This window comes from Rana temporaria, chromosome 5 (assembly GCF_905171775.1).
Source record: "Rana temporaria chromosome 5, aRanTem1.1, whole genome shotgun sequence".
In the NCBI taxonomy this organism is placed as follows: domain Eukaryota; kingdom Metazoa; phylum Chordata; class Amphibia; order Anura; family Ranidae; genus Rana; species Rana temporaria.
The window spans coordinates 116,102,606-116,127,230 of NC_053493.1; the positions used below are offsets into that span (position 1 = coordinate 116,102,606).

The 24,625-nt window shown below is 47.2% G+C and overlaps 1 protein-coding gene across 1 annotated transcript in view; it reads left to right on the plus strand.

The window, feature by feature from the left end:
- PIK3R4 (phosphoinositide-3-kinase regulatory subunit 4) overlaps window positions 1-24,625 on the plus strand; it is a 95,853-nt gene that overhangs the window by 8,497 nt on the left and 62,731 nt on the right. The window contains exons 3-5 of the mRNA XM_040353047.1: window positions 467-600; window positions 3,688-4,270; window positions 15,181-15,312. Of these exons, the coding sequence (XP_040208981.1) occupies window positions 467-600; window positions 3,688-4,270; window positions 15,181-15,312 (849 nt within the window). The remainder of the gene's footprint in view (window positions 1-466; window positions 601-3,687; window positions 4,271-15,180; window positions 15,313-24,625) is intronic.

The following is a 24,625-nucleotide window of genomic DNA, read 5'->3' on the forward strand; positions in this document are numbered from 1 at the left end:
AACTAACTCGATTTGTGAGCGTTGTCTTGCAAAGCGAGCAGGATTCATGCCAAAGCGGTGTGCAGTACCGCGTTTGGCCTGAGGAGGGGGGGCTCTGGCGCTGATCCCAGCCAACCGCGCCATTCGGTAATGCTCGGAAAGACGCGGAAATACTCCGTTCCTGAGCCTTTTCGAGGTTTGCCGAGGTCAGCCGAGCTGTCCTCGTGCCTTTCCAGCTGTTTCTGAGGCTCTCCGGTGCCCCCCATCTCTGACCGCATGCGGTATTGCATGCCATTGAAGTCAATGCGGAACAAATTATTTTCGTTTCCATTGACTTTAATGGGGAAACTCGCTTTGATATGCGAGTACTTTGGATTACATGCATTCTCCTGGAACGGATTATGCTCGTAATCCGAGTTTTAATAATTGTAGCAATAAGAAAAGACTGTTTTTTTATATACTGATCAATTGTGTTTTTCTTTGGCAGGGTGTGTAATAGCAGAACTGTTCACAGAGGGAGTGCCCTTATTTGACTTGTCACAGCTTTTAGCTTACAAAAAAGGACAGTTTTTACCAGATCAAGTGTTGGGCAAGATTGAAGATGGCTGTATCAGACAACTGGTAAGTCCTAGGAAAAGGATTCCTAAAAGCCAATTCATATTATTATGTTGCAGTAATGCACACATTTTGATGCGGTAGGCAAACTGTTAGGCTGCTTCAACACAATGTTGTTAACACAACACAATAGTTTGAATCGCCCCTTAGTTAGTAATCAGGTTATATTGCTGTTCCTATTTAAAGGGGTTGTAAAGGTTTGTTTTTTATTTTCTAAATAGGTTTCTTTAAGCTAGTGCATTGTTGGTTAACTTACCTTTGTTGATTTCCCTTCTAAATGTTTTTTTCCTTTGTCTGAATTTCTCACTTCCTGTTTCTCCTCAGTAAGCTTGCCCCCATCATCCGAGCTGTTCTGGCTGGGGGTTAGTCTGCATGCTCGCCCCCTCCCTTGGAACTACATCCCTGCGGGGGGACGCTGTGAACGTTCACAGCATCTCCCCGCAGGGATGTAGTCCCAAGGGAGGGGGGTGAGCATGCCGACTAACCCCCAGCCAGAACAGCTCGGATGATGGGGGCAAGCTTACAGGAAGTCAGAAATTCAGACAAAGAAAAAAAACATTTAGAAGGAAAATCGAAGGAAAAGGTTAGTGAACCAACAATGCACTAGCTTAAAGGAACCTATTTAGAAAAAAAAAATATATAGTTAACCTTTACAACCCCTATAAATTGTAAACCTAGAGTATCTTATATTTTCAAAATTTAAAGTGGTTTTTGAATAAGGAAAGGGATGGTCTGCACTCAGGATGACATCGAAAATAGTATTTCTTTATTAAATACATGTACAAAGCTGTAAAATAGCCTACGCGTTTCGGACGTTAGTCCTTAGCCAATCAAAAAAAATAAAATAATTTTTGCTAGCACATGATTAGATAATGGAAGTCAGCAGACATTTCCCTCATTTACTGTGCTCTGTAGCAGCTGCACTTTTAGAGTGAAACTGCGATTGCAAAGCGCACGTTCTATTTTGCTTTTGGTAAATCCACCCCAAAGTGAGAATATAATGTAGACAACTGATTGATTGACCAAGAAAAATGGGATGGATAGTGGCGCAGGTTGTAGTATATAAAAATGCTACATGAGTCCATACAAGAGTCCTTTGAGCTTGGTTAGCTCTGTGTGAGAAGAACAGTCTAAGATGACAGGGCAGCCTTGCAAAGGGTTTGGACTTGATTGATTGACCAGATTGTAGACTGCAGATGTTTTTTTTTTTTTTTTTGCAAGATATTTAGCAACCAACCTTTTACTGAACAGCTCCATTCACAATACCTGGCAAATCAGCGCTACAGAGAGCCGCAAAATCAAATGTTTTTGTTGGACCAAGACCACACCTAAGTATGTGTGGAGCCCTTGTTTAACCACTAGCCTACCACCCGCCATCATATGACGGCAGGACAATGAGGCTCTCATTCTGGGCGGACGTCATATGACGTCTTTGTCTTCCCGAGCCACTAGGGGACCCGATGCACGTGCCCGGCGGCCGCAATGTCCGCCGGGCACCCGCGATTGCCCAGTAACTGAGCAGGACCGTGGATCTGTGTGTAAACACACAGATCCACATTCTGTCAGGGAGAGGAGACCGATGGTGTGTCCCTTGTACTCCCCCAGTCAGTCCCCTCCCCCCACAGTAACAATCACTCCCTAGGGAACACATTTAACCCCTTGATCGCCCCCTAGTGTTAACCCCTTCACTGCCAGTCATATTTATACAGTAATTAATGCATTTTTATAGCAGGGATCGCTGTATAAATATGAATGGTCCCAAAAATGTGTCAAAAGTGTCCGCTGCAATATCGCAGTCCTGATAAAAATCGCAGATCGCCACCATTACTAGTAAAAAAAAAAAGAATAATAAAAATGCTATAAAACCATTCCCTATTTTGTAGCCGCTATAACTTTTGCCCAAAGCAATCAATATACGCTTATTGCGATTTTTTTTTTTTTTTTTTTTACCAAAAATATGTAGAAGAATACATATCAGCCTAAACTGAGAAAAAAATTGTTTAAAAAAAAAAATTTAAATTTATTATAGCAAAAAAATAAAAATATAGGGGTAGATTCAGGTAAAATGGCGCTTCTTTGTGCGGGGGTAACGTATCCTATTTAAGTTACGCCGCCGCAACTTTTACAGGCAAGTGCCGTATTCTTAAAAGAATGTTGCGGCGGTGTAGCGTAAATAGACCGGCGTAAGCCCGCCTAATTCAAATTCTGAAGAGGTGGGCGTGTGTTATTTAAATCAGGCTTGACCTGACGTGATTGACGTTTTTCCCGAACGGCGCATGCGCCGTCCGTGGAATTTCCCAGTGTGCATTGCTCCACAAGGACGTCATGGGATTGGACGTCCAGCCCTATTCACGGACGACTTATGCAAACGACGTAACTTTTTAAAATTAGACGCGGGAACGACGGCCATACTTAACATAGGATACGCCTCATATAGCAGGGGTAACTATACGCCGGGAAAAGCCTTACGGAAACGTCGTAAATGTACTGCGTCGGCCGGGTGTACGTTCGTGAATTCGCGTATCTAGCTGATTTACATATTCTAGGCGTAAATCAGCGTAAGAGACTTACGTCAGTCGGATCTTAGTCAAATCTAGGCGTATCTGATTCTATGAATCAGGCGCATAGATACGACTGGCCGTACTCAAAGATACGACGGCGTATCAGGACATACGCCGTCGTATCTTCTCTCTGAATCTACCCCATTGTGTTTTTTCAAAACTTGTCCCTCTTTTGTTTATAGCGCAAGAAATAAAAACCGCAGAGGTAATCACATACCACCAAAAGAAAGCTCTATTTGTGGTGAATTTAAAAAAAAAATATATATATTTTGGGTGCGCAATTCATGACCGCGCAATTGTCATTCAAAGCGTGACAGCGCTGAAAGCTGAAAAATGGCCTGGGCAGGAAGAGGGTAAAGAAAATGCCATGTATTGAGGTGGTTAAATTATTATTCTGCTACAGCTGACAGAATGTTTGATTCACTTTATTGTTTGTATATTTAGAGCAAAAATACAAGTAAGAGTACACCTGACAACTGGTGTATATTATAGATGTACATAGAGTAATGTGTCTCTTTATTGTCTTCGAAAGGTCACACAAATGATCTGCCGTGAGCCTGAAAAGCGATTGGCAGCAGAAGATTACCTCAAACAACAAAAGGGCAATGCATTCCCTGAAATCTTCTACTCCTTTCTGCAGCCTTACATGGCCCAGTTTGCTAAAGAAACCTTTAACTCGGCCGATGAACGCATCCTGGTTATCCGTAAGGACTTGGATAATATCATCCATAACTTGTGTGGAGACGACCAGAGTGAAAAAACCGAGGGTGAGACCAAAGAACATGGCCTCCTTATCTTGGTCTCAGTAATCACCTCCTGTTTGCAGACACTAAAGTATTGTGACTCTAAACTGGCTGCCCTAGAACTTATTCTCCACCTCGCTCCACGTCTAAGTGTTGAGATTCTACTAAATCGCATCACTCCATATCTACTTCACTTTAGTAATGACTCTGTGCCCAGGGTGAAGGCCGAGGCTGTGAGGACATTGACCAAAGTGTTAGCCCTGGTAAAGGAGGTACCGAGGAATGACATCAATATTTACCCAGAGTACATCTTACCTGGCATAGCCCATCTAGCTCAAGATGAAGCCACTATTGTGAGACTAGCATATGCAGGTGAGCACAAGCTATTGATGGCTGCACATTTCCTATGATTATACATTATACATGTAGTAAGGGTCATGATTAGACATGTGCAGAACGCAAACATTTGTTTTGTATCAATTTAAGTTACGTTACTAATTTTGTTTGTTGCATTCATAACAAAATTTATTTAGTTTTAGTTTTGTTTATTTGTTTTCAACCAGATTACCGGTAAAAACAATTACCCGTATTTATCGGCGTATACCGCGCACTTTTTTTCCCCTTAAAATCAGGGGAAATCGTGGGTGCGCGATATACGCCGATCCCCACTGTCTACGACATTGTCCAAACCGAGCCGAGTGTACTGCGCACTCGGCTACGCCCACAGCCACGCAAGAGGAGCCGAGTGCGCAGGAAATTCAAACACACGACGCTGCAACCCCGCAGACGGACACCCACAAGGCTCGACGGACCCCGCCGCAGATGGACACCCACAAGGCTCGAGGGCCCCTGCCGCCGACACCCACAAGGCTCGAGGGCCCCTGCCGCAGGCACCCACAAGGCTCGAGGGCCCCTGCCGCAGACGGACACCCACAAGGCTCGAGGGACCCCGCCGCAGACGGACACCCACAAGGCTCGAGGGACCCCGCCGCAGACGGACACCCACAAGGCTCGAGGGACCCCGCCGCAGACGGACACCCACAAGGCTCGAGGGACCCCGCCGCAGACGGACACCCACAAGGCTCGAGGGACCCCGCCGCAGACGGACACCCACAAGGCTCGAGGGACCCCGCCGCAGACGGACACCCACAAGGCTCGAGGGACCCCGCCGCAGACGGACACCCACAAGGCTCGAGGGACCCCGCCGCAGACGGACACCCACAAGGCTCGAGGGACCCCGCCGCAGACGGACACCCACAAGGCTCGAGGGACCCCGCCGCAGACGGACACCCACAAGGCTCGAGGGACCCCGCCGCAGACGGACACCCACAAGGCTCGAGGGACCCCGCCGCAGACGGACACTCACAAGGCTCGACGGACCCCGCCGCAGACGGACACTCACAAGGCTCGACGGACCCCGCCGCAGACGGACACCCACAAGGCTTGACGGACCCCACGCAAGGCCGCAGACGGACGCCAGACTTGGCCGCCGATGGACGCCGGGCAAGACATCCAAAATGTAATTTTTTTTCCCTAAGCTTCCCTTCACAGCTTGGGGTGCGCGCTATACGCCGGCGCGCGGTATATACCGATAAATACGGTAATTCATATCGAAACATATCGAAACAATCTGAATTAATTGTAATAGCTGTTTTTTGACTATTAGAATTTCGGAAGAAGGCTATATTCTTTCTATTTTATTCTATGCTATTCAATTTTTTTTTATTTTCTATGCTACTCTTTTATTTTCTATTCTCTTCTGTTTTATTTTATCTTTTTTTTTTCAAATTTCAGAAGACGGCTATATATTTTTTATTTTTTTATTCTATTCTATGAAGCCCTGTACACACGATCGGTTTGTCTGATGAAAACAGACCGATGGACTATTTTCATCTGACAAACCGATCATGAGTGGGCCCCACCGGTTTGTTTTCCATCGGTGAAAAAAAATAGAACATGTTTTAAATTTTTCCTATGGATAAAAAACCGATAGAAAAAAAACATCGTCTGTGTGTGTAACGGAATGTCCCCGCACTCCGCTTAAGTGTTTCCGTCATATACCACTTGCTATCAGTCTGGATATAGATATCAGATATTCCAGCTGCTCTCAACACACAACGAGACGAGGCTTGTTTGTCTGCTGAACATGGAGTGTTTAATAGAGCCAAGAATACAACCTTATATATAGTTAGAGGAGGTAACCAGAACATAATAATGAGCTAATTAACTAATCATTTACCCAGTTGAGGTGATTTATAGATATGACCTTTCAAGGTAGACATCCCGTCTCCGCGCTCACCTGGTATACAATACACATTATCATAAGTGTAAACACAGGACATCTTCACACAATAGCCGGGTCAATAAGCACAGAACAGACAGATGGCCAGATAATATTCTTTGTCCATGCATATACCGTATTTATCGGCATATAACACGCATCCTAATTTTAAGAGGGTAGTTTCAGGGGAAAAAACTTTCTACAGCACATGAACCCCCTACACCTGACACGGACCCCCCCCCCCCCCTGCACATCACACAGACCCCCGCACAGCACTGCACAGCACATGGGCTCCCGCACATCACACAGGCCCCTGCACAGCACTGCACAGTACATGGACCCCCGCACATCACACGGACCCCTGCACAGCACATGGACCCCCGCATATCACAAGGACCCCTGCACATCAAACGGACCCCTGCACAGCACTGCACTTCACACAGACCCCTGCACTGCACAGCACACAGACCCCCACACATCACACGGACCCCCTGCGCATCACACAGACCCCCGCACTGCACAGCACAAGGACCCCCACACATCACACAGACGCCTGCACAGCACTGCACAGTACATGGACCCCCGCACATCACACGGACCCCTGCACAGCACTGCACTTCACACGGACTCCTGCACTGCACAGCACACGGACCCCTGCACATCACACGGACCCCCTGCGCATCACACAGACCCCCGCACTGCACAGCACATGGACCCCCACACATCACACGGACCCCTGCACAGTACATGGACCCCCGCACATCACACGGACCCCTGCACAGCACTGAACATCACACGGACCCCCCGCACATCACACGGACCCCCCGCACATCACACGGACCCCTGCACAGCATTGCACTTCACACGGACCCCTGCACAGCACTGCACAGTACATGGACCCCCGCACAACACACGGACCCCTGCACTGCACAGTACATGGACCCCCACACATCACACGGACCCCTGCACAGCACATGGACCCCCGCACATCACACAGACCCCTGCACAGCGCTGCACAGTACATGGACCCCCGCACATCACACGGACCCCTGCACAGCACTGCACATCACACGGACCCCCCCCCGCGCATTACACGGACCCCCCCTCAAAATTGCGTCCGCTCGTGGAATGCTACCCTTTAAAATCTCCATAGGCGATGTTTAAAAAATTCTACAAGTTGCATGTTTTAAGTTACAGAGGAGGTCTAGAGCTAGAATTATTGCTCTCGCTCTAACGATCGCGGCGATACCTCACATGTGTGGTTTAAATACCGTTTACATATGCGGGCGCTACTCACGTATGTGTTCGCTTCTGCGCGCGAGCTTGGCGGGACTGGCGCATTTTCTGGCTCCTAACTTTTTTAGCTGGCTCCTAGATTCCAAGCAAATTTGTCAAACCCTGCCTTAAAGCGACAGCCGTACACCTACGCCGATTTACGCAGGGGAGCCAACCAGCCGCCGTATAACGATGGTTGGCTAACAGTTAAACAATCAGTAAGGGAGGACGGTGTAGGCATTAGCAGCATTGTTAGGACGAGTAGCTGTGAACATACAAACGAACCTACGGCTTCTGACTGGGTTATACACAGATCTGTGGTTCGCTACACCTACAGTGTGTGAGTACACTGATCGAAAATGTTTTTAAATAAATGTGGTTTTAAACGATAAAGCACTATGTAGCTTGTCTTTTTACATTGAGGATACGCTCATAGAACAGCTCAGGAACCTGCAGAGTCTATGCATCACAAAGCCCAGGGTTTTGTTGAGATTGTTGGCACCTTTCAAATACGTTTGGAGAACTATCATAAGGATCCATTGCAATTTGAAAATCTTTAAAGGGGTGGTTCACCCTAAAAACTACTTTTTTTTTTATTACAATGGCCCCCCACATTACAATACGATTAAGGCTATTATTATTTTTTTGAAGCTGTACATACCTTTGTACAGCATATTCACCCGTTGCGAGTCCCGCGGGAGTGGGCATTCCTCACATGTCTGTGATTGACATTTTGACCAAAAACTAGCTCCCCCCCGTCGCGTAAGCCGCGTCACGGTTGGCGAAAGGAGCCGAACGGCGAGTCGGCGCCATACTGCGCATGCGCATCGCCATTCGGCTCCTTTCGCCAATCGTGACATGGCTTACGCGACGGGGGGAGCTCGTTTTTGGTCAAAATGTCAATCACAGACATGTGAGGAACGCCCACTCCCGCGGGACTCGCAACGGGTGAATATGCTGTACAAAGGTATGTACAGCTTCAAAAAAATAATAATAGCCTTAATCGTATTGTAATGTGGGGGGCCATTGTAATAAAAAAAAGTTGTTTTTAGGGTGAACCACCCCTTTAAGGATATATATTGATGGACTTATATTATTGAGAATTCTAGTGCACATATGGGACTGAACTATTTATTAACCCAATACGTTTTTTAAAGTGTACATTTTTTATATTGTTTATGTTAGCACAGTAGCACCTTCTTTCATGTACTGTTGTGCTCATAAGTTTACATACCCTGGCAGAATTTATGATTTCTTGGACATTTTTCAGAGAATATGAATGATAACACAAAAAAAATCTTTCTTTAATGGTTAGTGTTTGACTGAAGCCATTTATTATCAATCAACTGTGTTTACTCTTTTTTTAAATCATAATGGCAACAGAAACTACCCAGATGACCCTGATCAAAAGTCTACATACCCTGGTAATTTTGGCCTGATAACATGCACACAATTTGACACAAAGGGGTTTGAATGGCTATTAAAGGTAATCATCCTCACCTGTGATCTGTTTGCTAGTAATCAGTGTGTGTGTATAAATGGTCAATGAGTTTCTGGACTCCTGACAGACTCTTGCATCTTTCATCCAGTGCTGCACTGATGTTTCTGAATTCTGATTCATGGGGAAAGCAAAAGAATTGTCAAAGGATCTGTGAGAAAAGGTAGTTGAACTGTATAAAACAGGAAAGGGATATAAAAAGATATCCAAAAAATTGGGAATGCCAATCAGAACAACTCTAATCAAGAAGTGGGAAAATTAGGGGGTTCTGTTGAAACCAAACCACGGTCAGGTAGACCAACTAAAATTTCAGCCACAACTGCCAGGAAAATTGTTCGGGATGCAAAGAAAAAACAACAAATAACTTCAAGTGAAATACAGGACTCTCTGAAAACATGTGGATTGTCTGTTTCAAGATGCACAAAAGGGAGGCCTTGAAGAAAAATGGGCTGCATGGTCGAGTCGCCAGAGGAAAACCATTACTATGCAAATGCCACAAAGTATCCCAATTACAATACGCACAACAGCACAGAGACAAGCCTCAAACCTTCTGGCACAAAGTCATTTGGAGTGTTGAGACCAAAATTTCGCTTTTTGGCCACAAACATAGACACTACATTTGGAGAGGAGTCTACAAGGTCTATGTTGAAAGGTACTGAAGTGGATCGCTGATGTTTTGGATATGTGTGTGCTACAAAGGCACAGGAAATTTGGTCAAAATTGATGGCAAGATGAATGCAGAATGTTATCAAAAAATACTGGAGGAACATTTGCTTTCATCGGCCAGGAAGCTGCTCATGGGACGTACTTGGACATTCCAACATGACAATGATCCAAAACACAAGGCCAATTCCACCTGTCATTGGCTACAGTAGAATAAAGTGAAGGTTCTGGAGTGGCCATCTCAGTCTCCTGACCTCAATATCATTAAGCCACTCTGGGGAGATCTCAGACATGCAGTTCATGCAAGAAAGCCCATGAATTTCCAGGAACTGGAGTTTTTTTGCCAAGAGAAATGGGCAGCTTTACCATCTGAGAAGATAAAGAGCCTCATCCACAAATACCACAAAAGACTTCAAGCTGTCATTGATTTTAAAGGGGGAAATACACAGTATTAAGAACTGGGGTATGTAAACTTTTGATCAGGATCATTTGGATAGTTTCTGTTTTCATTATGATTTAAATAGAGTAAACACAGCTGATAATAAATGGCTTCAGCCAAACACTAACCATGAATGAAAGAAAAGTTTTTCTTTATCATTCATATTCTCTGAAAAATGGCCAAGAAATCATAAATTCTGCCAGGGTATGTAAACTAATGAGCACATCTGTATATGAACAGGAATATATTGCATTATATACTTGTTTGGTATAATATGGAACATTGAGTAGAGCAGGGTTTGACAAAATTAGTTTGAATCTAGGACTTAGCTAAAAAAAGTTAGGAGCCAGTTTTTTTTTTTTAGTATTGGGGTACTTTCACACTGGGGCATCGCAGGCGTTGGAGGTAAAGTTTACCGTAGTTTTTGCCGTGATTTTCAGCCGCTAGCAGGGCACTTTTAACCCCTGCTCGCGGCCAAAAAAGGGTTAAAACAGCCGGCAAATCGCCACGGCCGCTCTGCCTCATTGATTTCTGCGCTCCTACAGCGCATAAAAGATGCGGCTGGCAGGACTTTTTTTTTACCTGCCAGCGCACTGCTCCAGTGTGAAAGCCTTTGGGGCTTTCACACTGGAAAGACAGCAGCGGCTGTTTTAAGGGCGCTTTGCAGGCGCTATTTTTAGCACAATAGCGCCTGCAAAGCACCCCAGGGGGATCTGTCAGATTCAACGTCTACGTCATATATTGTCCTTGTTAAGAAGTCTGCACATAGGGGCGGGCGGTGATGCATTTCAGGTATTTCTCAAGTATTGGACAATTTATGCAGAGGGCTGCGCGCCATGCACGGCAGGGCTCATATTACATTGACAGTATCCACTTCAATGCTGCACTAGGAAAATTAAATATGCAATAAAAAGTTTTAGGACTACTAGGCTCAGCAATCCTACTATGGGAAAATATAGAATATGATAAAGCAATTATAAAAAAAAAGGAAAAAAATATATATAAAAAAAAAAACAGATTTATAAATTCTGCATCTAATTAATAAAAAAATAAAACAACTTTTGCTGTGTGCCTGACATGCCAGCAAGCAGGGGATGACCTCTAGAGCTTGGGCGATTTTGGCCCCCCAAAAAATCAGCGATTTAAAAAAAAAAATTCACGATTCGAATCAAGTTTTTTTTCCTGATGGACACCGCGCCGGTTCCATAGGACCGACGCTTTGTGGACTAGGCCGAAGCCGCGGCCTCGCCTAAAACATCCTGCCCGCAGCTTGCCGCGATCCTTGGAAAAGGGCGCGAGCGGCATCTGGCCGGATGCCGTTCGCGGCCTTTTCCCAGGATCGTGGCGAGCTCCGGCAGGATGTTTTAGGCGAGGCCTCGGCTTCGGCCTAGTCCACAGAGCGCCGGTCCTATGGAAAAAAAGCAAGTGGGTGCCGCGCTGCTCTCTTACTGCTCCATCCCCGCTGACGCCGCTAATCGCATTCCAAAATGATGACAGTGACGGGCAGTACTGTGTCTGGAAGGCCTACGAGGCCCGGGCCATGTCCACCTTCCCAGCCAAGACCCCACTCGCCAGGACGCTATTTCTAGTCACCATGGCGACCGGGATTTGTCGAGCCCTGGAGTAGAGTATAGCGCGACACTTTGTTTTTAATATATAAAATCAATCAGTTGGCCCTTTGTAACTTCCACAATTACATAATTGTGATATTGTGCTTGCACACAGCCTTTTAAAGTTTTTATTGCAACTAATGGTGGTATATTAACATTTTAACTTTTAAGGCAAAGGTCATTCTCAATGTGGTATCCAGTTTTTTGTACCAGTGGTCATTCTTTGACAGTACTGTTGGTTAACAGGTTGGATCTTATGTAGCTACATTAAAGCAATCATATTGTGATTATCACATGACACTTTAAGACAACTTGTTCTCTTGTTCTACTAATAATTCTTGTGTTTTGGATATCCACATGGGTAGCTAAATGACATTGCCGAGACACAATTATGCCATCTTTGCATATGTGAGGTGACCCGCATAACATGCAGTGTTGCTGGGATGTGAGGACAGGCTTAGGAACTTTTCTCTAATATGCCCTCATTAGACACCAGGAACATATTGTCTGTCTGTTATCTCAGTGCAAACAAACAAAATCCTCTCCAAAGTCAGCTTAATACAGAGAAAATATTCACCTTTTGTGAGCAAATACGGGAACTAGAAAACAACAAAACTTTCCCGCATGAAAATGACTCTGCATCTGATCAGAAGGAAGAATCTTTTTATTATGTAATCAACAACATTTCTTATTCTAAATGAATCTAGTTAAATTAAATCTGTCATGAGAGAAACAAATACACTAGCATTGCTGACCTTCCAATGTCACATGATTGGTTATAATGCAGACCCTTTTGCATCAATACTTCAATTCACTGACTCGGAGAAAGCGTGTAGATCAGGGATATGCAATTAGCGGACCTCCAGCTGTTGCAAAACTACAAGTGCCATCATGCCTTTTGCTTATGTGTATCAGGCTTGTGGCTGTCAGTCTTCCTATGCCTCATGGTTTTGCAACAGCTGGAGGTCCGCTAATTGCATATCCCTGGTATAGATCATGGCCAAAGATGGCTGTGAATGCGACCCAACACAAAATTGATAACTGAAACATTTTTTTTTTGTACATTTTTTGTAAAAAATGCATTTACACTTAGTGAACACATGCCAAAGAAAAAAATTGAAAGTGTCTCTTTACTGGACTTTTTCCCAAAGAAAAATATGCCACATTTCACAATCACGCCTTAGACCTCTTTCACACGGTCCGTGTCCGGGCTCCGCTTTGCTCAGCGGGGATCGCTCCGTCGATCCCCGCTGAGCTGGCAGATGACAGGTCTGTCTCTGCACACTGTGCAGGGAACGACCTGTCAGAGCACCGCTCTCCCCTATGGGGGATCGGATGACAACAGACCGTAGAGTCTGTTGTCCCCCAATCCGATCCGCCAGACGGATGGAAAATAGGGTTTTCCTCTGTCACACTTTGGCAGATCGGAGCGGGTCGGATGTCGGCGGGCAAGTCACCGCTGACATCCGTGGCTCCATAGAGGAGCACGGAGCGCCCTTTCAGGTCCGCCTTAAAAACTGGCAGGCGGACCTCGACGGGCCGCCCGTGTGAAAGAGCCCTATTTAATGCCATCAGTTTTTAGCTGTAAGTCTTTCTTTGGGTATGTCTATGCCAGCTTTGCACACCTAGAGTGACATTTTTGCCCATTCTTCTATGCAAAATAGCTCAAGCTCTGTCAGATTGGATGGAGAGTGTCTGTGAACAGCAATTTTCAAGACTTGCCACAGATTCTCATTTGGATTTAGGTCTGGACTTTGACTGGACCATTCTAACTTATGAATATGCTTTGCTGTAAACCAGGGGTGCCCAACCTTTTGAAGCTCGAGGGCCACTTAAGCAACTTGGTAACCAGTCGTGGCCACAATGAGCGGAGCAGGTGGATGAAGGGTTACGACTACTCTATAGGCCCTTCGATCCACCCAGATGGAAGGGGACAAATTCCCTTCTGTTTTTCGAATTGGAGGTAGGTGGGCGTAAACGGACATCTGTCGCTCTGTAGAGGTGAATTGAGGGTCCCATTTGGTCGGGCTGATCGTGTGAAAAGGGCCTAGGACTGCTTCCACACTGATGTCTACTGTTTACCCACACTCACCGTGTCTATCCTGCGGGTCAGCTAAACTTTCCCATAGACTCCACTAGGGCCGAAACAACTAATCGATTAATCGACAACTAATCGATTATGAAATTAATCGATTACAATTTTCATAATCGATTAATCGGCCAGTAACATAATGGGGTTAAAAAACAAAAATTAGCCCTTTAGTACAAAAAAGCAAATCACTACTGTAAATATTACTTTCACTGTCCCACAGTAAAAAAATGAACGATTATTTGCTCTTTTTGTACTTATTTTTTTTTTTTTTTAACCCCATTATGTTACTAAACATCTCATTTACATATTAGACGTGTAAATCAACGCAAGCGCCCCTAGCGGCCAGCGTAAATATGCACCCAAGATACGACGGCGTAGGAGACTTACGTTGGTCATATCTTGGCAACATTCAGGCGTATCTCATTTCAAGAATGAGCGCAAAGATATGATGGCGCACATTCGGACTGATACGTCGGCGTAAGTCTTTATGAATCCGGCCCTGTGTGTTTTTTTTTTCCAAAAATGTCACTGTTTTGTTTATAGCGCAAAAAATAAAAGCCGCAGAGGTAATCAAATGCCACCAAAAGAAAGCTCTATTCGTGGGAAAAAAAGGACGTCAATTATGTTTAGGTACAGCATCGCACGACCGCGCAATTGTCAGTTAAAGCAACGCTTTGTAAAAAGTACTCAGGGAGGGGGAAAAATCTTCCGGGGCTGAAGTGGTTAAAGGGCCACTGTCATGAGAGATTGAGCCGCTGGGATCACTTTTATCTGAAAGCGTGCCGCCTGAGGGAAAATAAAATACTGGGGTTATGATGGCATCTAGCTGCAGCCATAACTCCGGTATAGAATGTCAATCATAAGTAATGATGTCAATTCCCAGTCAACTGGTTAAAAAAAGCACCAGGGCAGGTTCTGCTTGCTGGGAGTGCAGAGATGGGAGGAACAAAGGTGCAATGACAACTTATTCAAGACAAGCTGCCTGAACGCAACTCTTGTCAACGAACGAAAATCGAGTGTGTAAATGGAAGCTGAAGCAGCAAACAATATTTACTGTACAGGACTTCATACTTTTGATGGAGATTAAATGGGACACGTGTTGCCTATTACACCTAGTCATATTTATTTAGTGATTTAGTGCACCACTTTGTAAAATTAAAGGAGATATATAAAAGGTAGACAAGGCTCAACACTTCTGCTTTTCATTGTACACTCTTGTATGTCTATACATAGTTCAGAAATTGGAGTTCTAGAAATATATTGTATATTTGTTCTGTTAACATTTTGTTCTTTTATTTTTTATTTTATTACTTTTGTATTATTTTGTGATTGTGGTTATAACCTGTTCCTTGTGTTTTCAGGTCTTATTTTCAATGTAGTTTATATGTTTTGTAATAACTGCCTGTGCTCTTTATTTACTATAGAGAACATAGCTTTACTAGCAGAAACTGCTCTAAGGTTTTTGGAGTTGGTGCAGCTGAAGAATTTGAACATGGAGAATGATCCTAGTGAGGAGCTGGATGAGGCATCACACCCCAATGAGAGCTATGACACAGGTAGGTCTGCATTATGGCTTTGTCTGTCTCAGACACAACAGAATGGAATAAATTAGGGATGGTCTTTGGTTTTCATTTTTATTATGATTTTTATTATTATTATTTATGCTATGACAATAAAAAGGAGAAAGGCAGTGGAAAAAGTGTACCAACAATGTGCAGCTTATTAAATAGACACTGACACCTTGCTGAGAATTGGGCTCATGGAAAGAGCTCACATGCTCCCCCAAGACTGGAAGCACAGATGCTTGTATTTTACAGCAGTTGCAATCAAGGACAGGAACATTGTGAAGATGAATATAAGTGGGTCAGGGGTTGGTTCTTATGCCCCTTTCACATGTGCGCTGACACCCGTAATCGTCCGCCTCCGCAAACATCCGATTTTGCAGACAGAAGAAGATCCTATTTCTCTTTCGTTCATAGACGGACACAGCATCCTTTGACCTTAGGGTTATGCTTCTTCCTACCAGGAGATTTAGGCAGAATTCTACAGCACTTAAGGTGTTAAAAACTTTCCTTCATGCCGCTCCTCCCAGGGGGCGTGGCTCCCCCAGGCATAACCCCCACTCTGCTTTAGCAGCCTCAGTTTGTTTCTGCCTAACCGTCAGGAGAGTCAGGCTCTCTCTGGAGTCCTGGACTCTGGAGTTTTTTCTTGCAAATTTTTTTGCATTTTGCGAGTTTTTTCCTCGCTTTTTTATTTTATTTTTATTTTTGAATCCTGCGATTCTTCTATCAACAGCCGACTGGGTGACAGGCTGGGTCCTCGACCCTTGTAGTCCCCCCAGGTTCGGCCTTCGAGCGTGTGCCGGCCCTCAGCTCCGCTTTGGGACGTCCACGACAGGCCCCATTGCTCCAGGGGCGGCCGGGGAACTTCGGTTCTAGGGCACACATATGACCGGTCTCTATGGCCTTGTCACAGTGTGTCTGGCTGACAGCCATGCCGTTCGCGGACGTTGGTTCTGTCTGGGATACCTCCAGCCAGGTAGTCGCAGGACAGGTAAGTAGTGGCCCCTTACTCAGGTAAGTGGTCTGGCTGGAATGTTTTCCCTTGGGAGGTCGACTGAGGGTTTTCCCCTGCTTTCCTCTCTCCCTTATTCCTCTCCCTCCTTTCCCCTTTGGGTGACGGCTGTGCAGGGGGTTTTTTCCCTGGGGCTCATATTTTTTTTTTTTTTTTTTTTTTTTTTCACTCGGGTATGGCTGGGGCTGTTCTGTGTCACTGCAGGGGACTGTGGTGGACATTCTGGGCATTTTTGTGTGTGCTGTGTGCTGTTTTGGTGTACTGTCATTTTTGGGTACACTGTCTTTTTAAAACTGCGCAACGGCGGCCATTTTGCCGGAGCCGCGCTTGTATTATTCGGCGGCCATTTTCTTGTGGCCGGCGCCATTTTCAGCACTAGTTCGGCCTCTAGTGGCCGTTTCGGCGGGGAAAAAAGACCGCGAATCATCTGAGGGGACAGACGCAGCGCTGCAGCTTCTCCTCAGCACACACTTGCCTTCACAGACCGCGCTGTACCAGGGGGTGGTGAGTCTCAGGGGGCCCCATACTGTGCTCTAGCGGCCGGGAGGTGACCTGTGGGGGACTTTTTTCCTGCCCTTGGCAGTAGGGGTGAAATGGCAACGGCAATATGGAGCCTGAATCAGGCCCCTCATTTCTTACAATGCCGGAATTAACCCTTAAGCGCCCCTCCCCCTGCCACATCTGTTCAATCGGTGTCGGCTGTCCTGGAGTCTTTTCTCACCAGGTTTGAAGCAGCCAGTGCTCGGTTGGGGGGTAAAAAAGCGCCCCCCCCCGGAGGCTGTTTCTGGGGATATCTCTGACGCAGAATCTGATGCTTCTGGTTCTGTCATGTCAGAGGATGCGGGCTTAACCCACATGGACAGCGAGGATGACTCTGCTGCGGAGTCTGCTGATAAGGAATTTGTTGGAGCTCTTATTACTGCGGTGCGTGAGGCTCTTCATTTAGAGGATTTGGCGGAGACACCAGCGGTGTCAGTCCTTTTGGATTCCGCAAACCACCGCGTACCGCTAAGGTATTCCCCTGTGTTCCTTATTTAGACAATATGTTGTATAAGGAATGGGATACACCGCAAAAGGCTTTTACGGTTCCTAAAAGCTTTGCTACCGTTACCCCCTGGAGGAGGACTTTTTTAAAAAAGTGGGTCACTCCTCCGTCGGTGGACCCTCCTGTGTCCAGACTGAGTAAGGCTACTACGTTGCCTGTGGAGGGGGCTCCTGCTTTCAAGGACCCCGCTAATAGGAGAGTGGAGGCCGTGGCCCGCTCCCTGTTCTCGGTGGTGGGTTCGGTGGTAAGGCCGGCTCTGGCCGGAGCCCTGGTAGCTCAGACGCTGACTGAAAGGGCGAAGCTCCTGCTGCAGGACCTGGAGGTCCAGGGGGCTTCCGAGTCCTCTAGGGACCTGGCTGAACAGTTGATTCAGGGTCAGAAGTTTCTCTGCGAGGCGGATATGGATTAGATTCCTTTGCTTTCCAGGGCTTCTGTCTACGCAGTGGTTCTGCGCCGCCTTATATGGCTGAAGTGCTGGTCGGCTGACCAGTACTCAAAAAAGGCCTTGGTAGATTTGCCCTTTAAGGGCGGACGGCTTTTGGGGGCATCCCTGGATGACATCATTAAGGATGCCACTGGAGGTAAGAGCACCTTGCTCCCTCAGTCGGGGAAGGGTAGGGAACCTCGCCGCAAGCAAGGTCCTACTTTTACTACCCCCTAAACGGTTTTTTTCGTGCGCCAGCGCGGCTGGAAAAGGTCCGCAAGGTGCAAAAGCCCTTGCTGCCGGGCGTAAGCGCCCCTGGTTCAAAAAACCGAACAAGCCTGCGGACAAGCCTGCTTCCGCATGAAGGTCTGCCCCCGCCCGGGTCTCGGGTGGGGGGACGGCTTCACGACTTCGTGGATCGGTGGAATTCTCTTCTATCCGACCGTTGGGTTTGCGAGGTGGTCGCCTCGGGGTACAAGATAGAGTTCCTTTCTTGTCCCCCAAACAGATTTTTTTCCATCCAACCTCCAGCTTCCTCCGGATCGTCGGCTAGCCCTGTCCGGGGCTGTCCAGGATCTTCTGGACAGGGGGGTGGTTGTGCCGGTCCCCTCGCTGGAACGGTTTCGGGGGTTCTACTCCAATCTGTTCGTGGTCCCCAAGAAGGGAGGGGTTCGCCCTATCCTGGACCTAAAGGCCCTCAACTCCTTTGTCAAGGTGCAGCGATTCAGGATGGAGTCGGTCCGTTCTATCATGGCGTCCCTCCACCAGGGGGACTTCATGGCGTCCTGAGGCATCATGGACGCATACCTGCATGTTCCCGTTTGCACAAGCCACCAAAGGTATCTGCGCTTTGCGATCGGGGAGGACCACTATCAATTCGTGGCCCTCCCGTTCGGGCTGGCGTCGGCACCACGGGTGTTCACCAAGGTGCTCGCCCCGATCCTGGCCTTGCTACGGCAGCGAGGGATCGCTATCGTGGGATACCTGGACGACCTTCTCCTGAGAGCTTCTTCAGGCTCAGAGTTAGAGGAGGACGTGTCCATCACGTGTCGGACTCTGCAGGAGTTCGGCTGGTTTCTGAATCTCAGAAAATCAGTGTTGGTTCCGTCCCAGAGGCTGGAACCCCTGGGGCTGGTTTTGGATTCGGGGGAGACAAAAGTGTTCCTCCCATCGCAAAACCTGCTGACCCTGCAATCTGCAGTGAGACAGTTGTTGACCCAGAAGTGGTCATCTCTTCGCTTCTGCATGCGGGTTCTGGGTCTGATGGTGGCCTCCTTCGAGGCAGTTCTGTATGCCCAATCCACACCAGGGTACTACAGAAGGAGATTCTGTCACGATGGGACAGGGTCCCATCTTCTCTGGATCACCAGATTCGGTTGAGCCATCTGGCCAAGTCTTCCCTGGCATGGTGGCTGACGTCTCCGGTGCTTCGGTCCGGGAAGTCTTTTCTTCCGTGCCGCTGGACAGTGGTCACGACGGATGCCAGCCTCTTCGGCTGGGGGGGCGTCTGGGGCACCCAGTCAGCCCAGGGGCGCTGGACTCGGGAGGAGTCCCGCCTGCCGATCAATATCCTGGAGCTCCGAGCAATCAAGCTGTGCCTTGTCAGGTGGTCGCTGGAGCTAAAGGGCCGTCCTGTCAGGATCCAGTCCGACAACGCCACGGCCGTGGCGTACATCAATCATCAGGGCGGCACAAGGAGCTCGGCCGCGGCGACGGAGGTCGCTCACATACTTCGGTGGGCCGAAAGGTCCGTTCCGGCCCTGTCGGCGGTATACATTCCGGGAGTTCTGAATTGGCAAGCCGACTCCCTAAGTCGCATGACTCTGGATCAAGGGGAGTGGTCTCTCCACCCGGAGGTGTTTCAGATCCTGTGCCAAAAATGGGGCACTCCAGACGTGGACCTTCTGGCGTCCCGTCTCAATCGGAAGGTACCATGGTTTGTGGCTAGGTCAAGGGACCCGTGGGCAGACACGTCAGACGCGTTAGTGGCTCCCTGGGTCAATATCACCTGATTTACGCCTTCCCTCCTCTAAGGCTCCTACCCCGCCTGCTGCGCAGGGTGGAAGCCGAAGGTATTCCAACGATCCTGATCGCCCCGGATTGGCCGCGTCGCTCTTGGTACGCGGACCTGGTACGTCTGGTGACAGACGCCCCCTGGCGTCTGCCTCTGAGGGAAGATCTCCTGTCTCAGGGCCCGATCTTCCATCCTGCTTTACGGTCACTGGCTTTAACGACGTGGCTGTTGAAAACCAGGTACTGAAGGACCGGGGCCTGTCGGGCCCGGTAATCTCTACCATGCTGCGTGCACGGAAGTCCACTTCTCGAAAAATTTACCATCGTACATGGAAAGCATACATCTCTATGTGTGAGGAGATGAAGTGGCACCCCCGTACTTACGTGGTGTCCCGGATCCTGCTGTTCCTACAGCGGGGAGTGGACCAGGCTCTTGCCTTGAGCACGATCAAGAGTCAGATTTCTGCTCAGGCTGTTTATTTTCAGCGTCCCTTGGCAGCGAATTCTTTGGTTCGCACGTTTGTGCAGGGGGTCCGGCATGTGGCCCCCCCGGTGCGCCCTCCGCTACCTTCTTGGGACTTGAACTTGGTCCTCTCGGCGCTTCAGCGTGCCCCCTTTGAGGACATTCGGGAGATCCCCTTGCTGACTTTGTCGCAGAAGGTGGTCTTTCTGGTAGCTATTACCTCTATCAGACGAGTGTCTGAACTGGCGGCCTTGTATTGCAAGGCCCCCTACTTGGTCATCCATCAGGATAAGGCGGTGCTGCGCCCGCAGCCCTCTTTTCTTCCGAAGGTCGTTTCGGCCTTTTCACATTAACGAGGACATTGTTGTTCCATCATTATGTCCTCAGCCGAAGAACCCGAAGGAGGCCTCTTTACATTCTCTGGATGTGGTTCGGGCCCTTCGAGTTTACTTGTCGGCGACAGCTCCGTTCCGGAAGTCGGACTCGCTGTTCGTGTCTGTGTCCGGTCCCAGTAAGGGCCTGGCAGTCTCGTCGGCCACCATTTCCAGGTGGATCCGACAGGTTGTGCTTCAGGCCTACGCCCTGAAGGGGCGGGCGCCTCCCTTTCGGGTCATGGCGCATTCGACCAGGGCGATCGGGGCCTCCTGGGCTTCCGACACCAAGCCTCTGTGTTACAGGTGTGTAAGGCAGCGACCTGGTCGTCGTTCCACACTTTTTCAAAGTTTTATAAGGTGGATGTGAGTGCATCTTCTGATGCCTCCTTCGGCCGCAGGGTGTTACAGGCGGCAGTTTAAGGTTGGAGTTCCTCCGTTGAGTAACTCCGGTTTTGTTTGGGGTGTAACCTGTTTTTGCTGTGTTATTTTCCCACCCCTCGAATTTTTTTGACACTGCTTGGGGACGTCCCTAAGGTCAAAGGATGCTGTGTCCGTCTATGAACGAAAGAGAAAAAAGGATTTTTGTACTCACCGTAAAATCCATTTCTCTGAGTTCATAGACGGACACAGCACCCACCCCTCCTTTGTTTGTACTGCTTGTTACGAACTGAGGCTGCTAAAGCAGAGTGGGGGTTATGCCTGGGGGAGCCACGCCCCCTGGGAGGAGCGGCATGAAGGAAAGTTTTTAACACCTTAAGTGCTGTAGAATTCTGCCTAAATCTCCTGGTAGGAAGAAGCATAACCCTAAGGTCAAAGGATGCTGTGTCCGTCTATGAACTCAGAGAAATGGATTTTACGGTGAGTACAAAAATCCTTTTTTTTTCTTCCGTCTGCGTATCGGATGAACACGGACATACGGTCCGTGTTCATCCGATCCCCCCATAGGGGAGAGCAGAGAAAAGACAGGGCGGTCCCTGCACAGTGTGCGGGGATCGCCCTGTCATCTGCCGGCTCAGCGGGGATATACGGAGCGATCCCCGCTGATTTTACGGACATACGGTGGTGGATCATTACTGATCCGCCCCGTGTGAAAGGGGCCTTAAAGAGACCGTATACGCCTTGCTTACATCAGCTTTTCTCAACCTGAGGTTGCAAGGGGTTCCTTGGGCAGTGGAACATTGATCTCCAAACCTACACTGACCATTAGTGCAAGAGGGCATGCCTACACTGACCACTAATGTTAGAGGATGCCAACGTTTTGACTGTTTGTGTTACCTTTTTGTTATTATTTAATTTTAAGATTATTACTGAAAACTCTGTTGTGTAGAGCAGATGGATGTATAAACATGATCTGCCCTGGGTGTCAAATATGCTAGGTATACTGTAGGTATTAGCATCCTTAGCAGGGGTTCCCCAGGACCTTAAAATTAATCTTCAAATGTAAAAAGGTTAAGAAAGGCCAGCATACATGAACCAACAGGATCTTCCTTTCTGTGCTGTTGTGTGCCTGTTATGCAGTAGGGGATGCAGACAAAAGAGGTGCCTTTCAGTGACCTTAAAGCACAACTCCAACCAACATTTTTTTTTGTTTTCATATTGTATAAAGTACAGATGGATGAGAGCCTCTGGTGGGTGTCCCTATTTCCAGGGGGAGTTTGGCAAACACTTGCTCTCCCATTGGGGACACTTCCCTTCACTTTCTGTCTCAGAGCCCAAACAGGAAGTGAAAAGAAATCCTTTCAAAGTAAGGAAATCACTGGTTGTCACTAGAACTAGTGATCCCATTGATGACAACTTAAAATGTGGGGTTTTCCTTTACTATCACTGATAATGGTGACAGTGCCTAAGCATAACATGATTATGATGTATAGCACATGTATTTGTGATGTACGTTTTCCACATCATGTAGGTATTTTGTATAATGGTATGCTAATATGCCTCTCATTGATGACAAATTGTTATATTCTTTGATTCTTCTTCTGTGGTATCTTGTATGTTCTAAGGCAGCCCATAAATGAGTCAGTCCTTTTTTGCTCAAGTGGATTGAGCTAAAAAAAACAACCCAATTCCCCTATCCACACATTCGAGCTAGATGAGGAAATCTGCTGCAACATTTTATCTGACACTGAGGAGGCCCCCCCGCCTTCATAATACACAGATTGGCATTGCAGGCTATAGCCTGCAGCACTAAATGAGCGGGGAAAATCCAACAGGGGATTCTACAGAAGTCAATCGGTAGATCAACTTCTTCTGTACAACCCCAGTGCCCATGCATGGATTGAAATTCAGTCTGTCTCTGCTGAACTGGCCGCTAATCACAGGCAGTGAGACATTTCCCGACTTGTGCAGCTGGGGACCGGGAAATGTCTCACTGCCTGTGATTTGCGGTGTGCAGTATCGGCTTCCTGGCGGCATCGGGCAGGTGGGTTGAGACTAGGATCATGAACACAGCTGAGCCCATCTCTAATTGCCAGCTTGTAGTCTGATAAATTGCTTCTTGAGTCAATTTACAGTTGTGATACCTGTCCAGACATCTGTAAATCATATTGATCCCAATTTTGTTAACCTTATTATGGACCAAACACCATGGTATTTATTGTTTCCTCTGATGTTTTAACCAGGGTTTGACAAATTTGCTTGGAATCTAGGAGCCAGCTAAAAAAGTTAGGAGCCAGAAAACGCGCCCTGTCCCGCCAAGCTTGCGCGAAGAAGCGAACACATACCTTAGTAGTGCCCGCATATGTAAACTGTATTCAAAACACATAATGTGAGGTATCGCCGCGATCGTTAGAGCGAGAGCAATAATTCTAGCCCTTGACCTCCTCTGTAACTCAAAACATGCAACCTGTAGAATTTTTTAAACATCGCCTATTCCACGAGCAGAAGCAATTTTGAAGCGTGACATGTTGGGTATCAATTTACTCGGCGTAACATTATCTTTCACAATATAAAAAAAAATGGGATAACTTTACTGTTGTCTTATTTTTTAATTAAAAAAAGTGTATTTTTTCTCCAAAAAAGTGCGCTTGTAAGACCACTGCGCAAATACGGTGTGACAGAGAAAGTATTGCAACGATTGCCATTTTATTCTCTAGGGTGTTAGAATAAAAAAATATATATAATGTTTGTGGGTTCTAATTAGAGGGAAGGAGATGGCCGTGAAAACAGTGAAGAAAACACATTAGAACTGCTGTTTTACTTGTAATGCCAACGGCCACCACCAGATGGTGCAAGGTCACAGAAGTAAGCTTGGGCCTTCACAAGTCTGCAAAGCCGCGGCCTCAATTACCGGCCGTCGTGGGCCCTCCGCGATCGCGCGGCGGGGGAGGTGGGGGTGCATGGAGACACAGGATCCTGTGCCTCTGTGTGCCTCCACCTCCCCCACCGCGCGATTGCGGCGGGCCCACGACGGCCGGCAATTGAGTCCCTGGCTTTGCGGCCTTGTAGGCCGCAAAGCCTCGGCCTTAATTACCGGCGGGCGCCAGGTCACAATTTCTTGTCGCAATTGCGACTGGGCGCCCCGATATTGTCGAGCCCTGGTTTTAACAGTGGTACCTGTAGCAGTTTCTATTTGAAACGCATACAGATTTTTTTCCCCCAGACTTTGACATTGCAACCAAAGTGTCACAGAATAATGTAGACCAAGGAGTTATTATTATTTAACAAGTAAGAACCATACGGTGGGAACTGTTTACATTTCTTCAAAAAGATTTAATGGTTGAATAGTCCCACCATATGCACTTCTAAGAACCATCAGGGGAACAGCCTAGAAGCAATTAGAATTTTATTATAAAAAGTTCATGTATATAAAGAGGAGGGATGGGGTTAATATCAGCTAAGATACTTTCTGGAAAATACTTTATATATTCTTCCACATTCTTGAAGTTGCCCAAAGGCTAAAATTTCCTTCCACACAAAAGGCAGTTTCATTAGCTGTTGTCTAATCTGTAACATGTAGAAAAATGCTGACTCACTA